Source organism: Penaeus vannamei, chromosome 11, assembly GCF_042767895.1.
Source record: "Penaeus vannamei isolate JL-2024 chromosome 11, ASM4276789v1, whole genome shotgun sequence".
NCBI lineage: Eukaryota > Metazoa > Arthropoda > Malacostraca > Decapoda > Penaeidae > Penaeus > Penaeus vannamei.
In genome coordinates this window covers 12,801,955-12,804,454 of record NC_091559.1, presented here as the reverse complement: position 1 = coordinate 12,804,454, position 2,500 = coordinate 12,801,955, and the positions used below count along the sequence as shown (strand labels likewise).

Below are 2,500 nucleotides of genomic sequence, written 5' to 3'. Positions count from 1 at the left end.
TTTCACTTATCTCATCCAATCTCTGCTGGTGTGGGTTGCACAAGTAGAACTGTGCACTAACCTACTGAGCTTTGGTAGGTTTCATTAGATGGCAAGAAGATTGTCAGAGTAACTTGATCAGTCAAGCCACTGCATGATGTTTTATGTGTAGGGCCTAGGGGACATTGATATGCCATCCCCTCATGGACCATAATCATATAACCAATCCCAGATGTCTCATTAATGCCTGTTACTCAGAACAGTATTGGAAACCTATGAGATCAAGAATGCTAATGATTCCTACCACATGAGGGCCTTCTGCTTCATCAAAAGGGCTCTGTTGATTATGGGATGGATAGTGAGGAAGGTTTTGCAGTGAGAGGCAACCTTCCCTATCAGAAAGAAAGAAGGAAAAAGAAAGATTATGGAATTATAAGAAATCACGGGGAAACAAACGTGCTGTGAGTGATTATGTAAACAGATGAAATTGGATAGGTTCTGAGACCTAAATGTCAGAAAAGGAGCTATGCATTTGAATGATTGAAAATGTTAATGTCCTGTGTAAAAGTTCTGGCATCTTTGGATAGCCTTCGTTCCTGTCTTTTTAGACTTATTTTAATGACAGATGTCAGTATATGGTGCAGTTCTACTTGTGCAAGACAGTGATAGTAAAGTTACATAATGGAATTTTTCTGTCTTTTCTTGGTCCATGCCATGGATTAGGCAAAAAACACATGCAGCATATGAATTGGCTTTATTCTAAGATATGGGTATGACTGCTTAGCAACAATTAACAGCCACTACCAAATGGTTTTCAGCCCTACTGGCACCTGCAGTGGGTATATTACAGGCTCTCTAATAATATATATCTGTCTTTTATGCTTGAGGTGCTTTAGTGCTTTACATTGTAAGCTAGAAATTATATAACCCTTTTTGATCAAGGATTATTAATGAGATTTGATCTAATTGTTGTGACTTCGAAAAATAAGGAAATATGAAAGAGTTCAAGCAGTTTTGAGCATAGTTGCCCATCGTTGATGTGCTCTCTCAAGAGACTGAAAGAATGGCTTACTGATCTTTCGTCACTTTGGGCTTTGTGTTAAATAAGATTTATTTTATTGCACTTTATGACATTTGAAAGTATTCATGTTCTTTGAGTGGTTTTGACTTATGACAGTAAAAATGCTGTGTAAGATCTTTCATCGTTGGAATGTATACAAGGCTATGCCTTTTTGAAAATGAAATTAAAGAGAAAGAGAGAGAAGAGAGAATTTTTTTTTTTATTATTTGAAAAAGAAGAGTGAATGTTGACTCTGATCTATATATAAAGTAAAAAGAAGCTGATATTGAGTTCATATCTGTGCTCAGTGTTAACATCTCTGCTAAGAAGAATTTTTGTTTGTCTGTTGGCATTTGTAAGAAAATATGGTTTGGTTTGAATTAACTGATTTACATTTTGTTGTGTCAGTGCATGGAGTGCCTGAGCATGCCAAATGACTAGTGACAGATTTAAGTTGTAGTTGTTTGAAAGTTAATCTTATTTTATATCTTTTTGGTTTTGTTTTGTTTGTTCAAGTCATTGACAGACCAACCATTGGCTTTTGTGTTAGAAAACTTTTAAGGTGATGTGCTAGTGTCCTCCACAGGGCTGTATCCGCCCATGGGCACCCCCACGTCAGAACAGCCTCACCACTCCCTATTTGGAGGAGCCTCAGGAGGGGCCTCACAGCCTCACCACTTGTCCCCCCACCACCTCCACCCTACTCATGGAGGTAGGCGGACAGCAACCCTTGCATGATGTTGACTCAGTCAGCTGATCTCATTGGATCAGTTTATGTAGAAAGGGGACATAGAATGGGTGGGGAGGGGCTGTGTCTGAACAATGTTCGACTGAGGAAAAATTTTCTTTGCATGGCATATCAAGATTTTGAAAAAGAGAGCTTGCCATTTACAGGAGGTTTCTTTTCTATATATTTTGCTTTGTGTATTGCTCTGTTGGTATGCCAGAACTTGCTGTATGTTGTTGCATGCCCCATCTAATTGATTTCAAGGTGTCTGCTTAACTCTTTTTAACCCATTCAAATATCTCCTCAACTGATATGTACTCTGTATGTCTTGGAGAGACCCTACTTCTCTTTTAGTGTGTTGAGAATCCCAATAGATTCTTGTCTTTAGCTGTAGAATTCTCAGGAACTGTACTTTACTTTCAGGTTCCATCTTAACAATGCTTCTATGAAAGTGTTCCTGTTGTATTTGTTGTATTATTATTTCCCGTTCTTCTCTGTCTGAATTTAGATGATTATACACTTTTTCAGATCATGGTCCAATAATCCTTACAGGACAAAATACAGCACACTGGACAATTCATGGCAGGTTGTCCAAAGAAGTTTGTAAATAATCATTTTATGAATATCCAAATTGGATTGATCCAAGCTAAAATAATTGTGTATTGAAAAAAAAATCCTCATATGTGTGCACATGAAGTTGCAGACTTTTAGGATAAAGAAACATTAGATTGTTA

General features: G+C 37.5%; 1 protein-coding gene across 8 annotated transcripts in view; it reads left to right on the top strand.

The window, feature by feature from the left end:
- The window catches only part of yem (yemanuclein), a 67,272-nt gene that overhangs the window by 62,872 nt on the left and 1,900 nt on the right, over positions 1 to 2,500 (top strand). For 4 of the 8 annotated variants that reach the window (XM_070127016.1, XM_070127014.1, XM_070127010.1 and 1 more), the window contains one exon: positions 1,626 to 1,751. The exons of 3 other annotated variants lie outside the window; for them this stretch is intronic. In XM_070127016.1, coding sequence (XP_069983117.1) covers positions 1,626 to 1,751 — 126 coding nt within the window. Of the gene's footprint in view, positions 1 to 1,625; positions 1,752 to 2,294 lie in introns of all 8 variants that reach the window. One more of the 8 variants, XM_070127011.1, reaches the window with a different exon arrangement.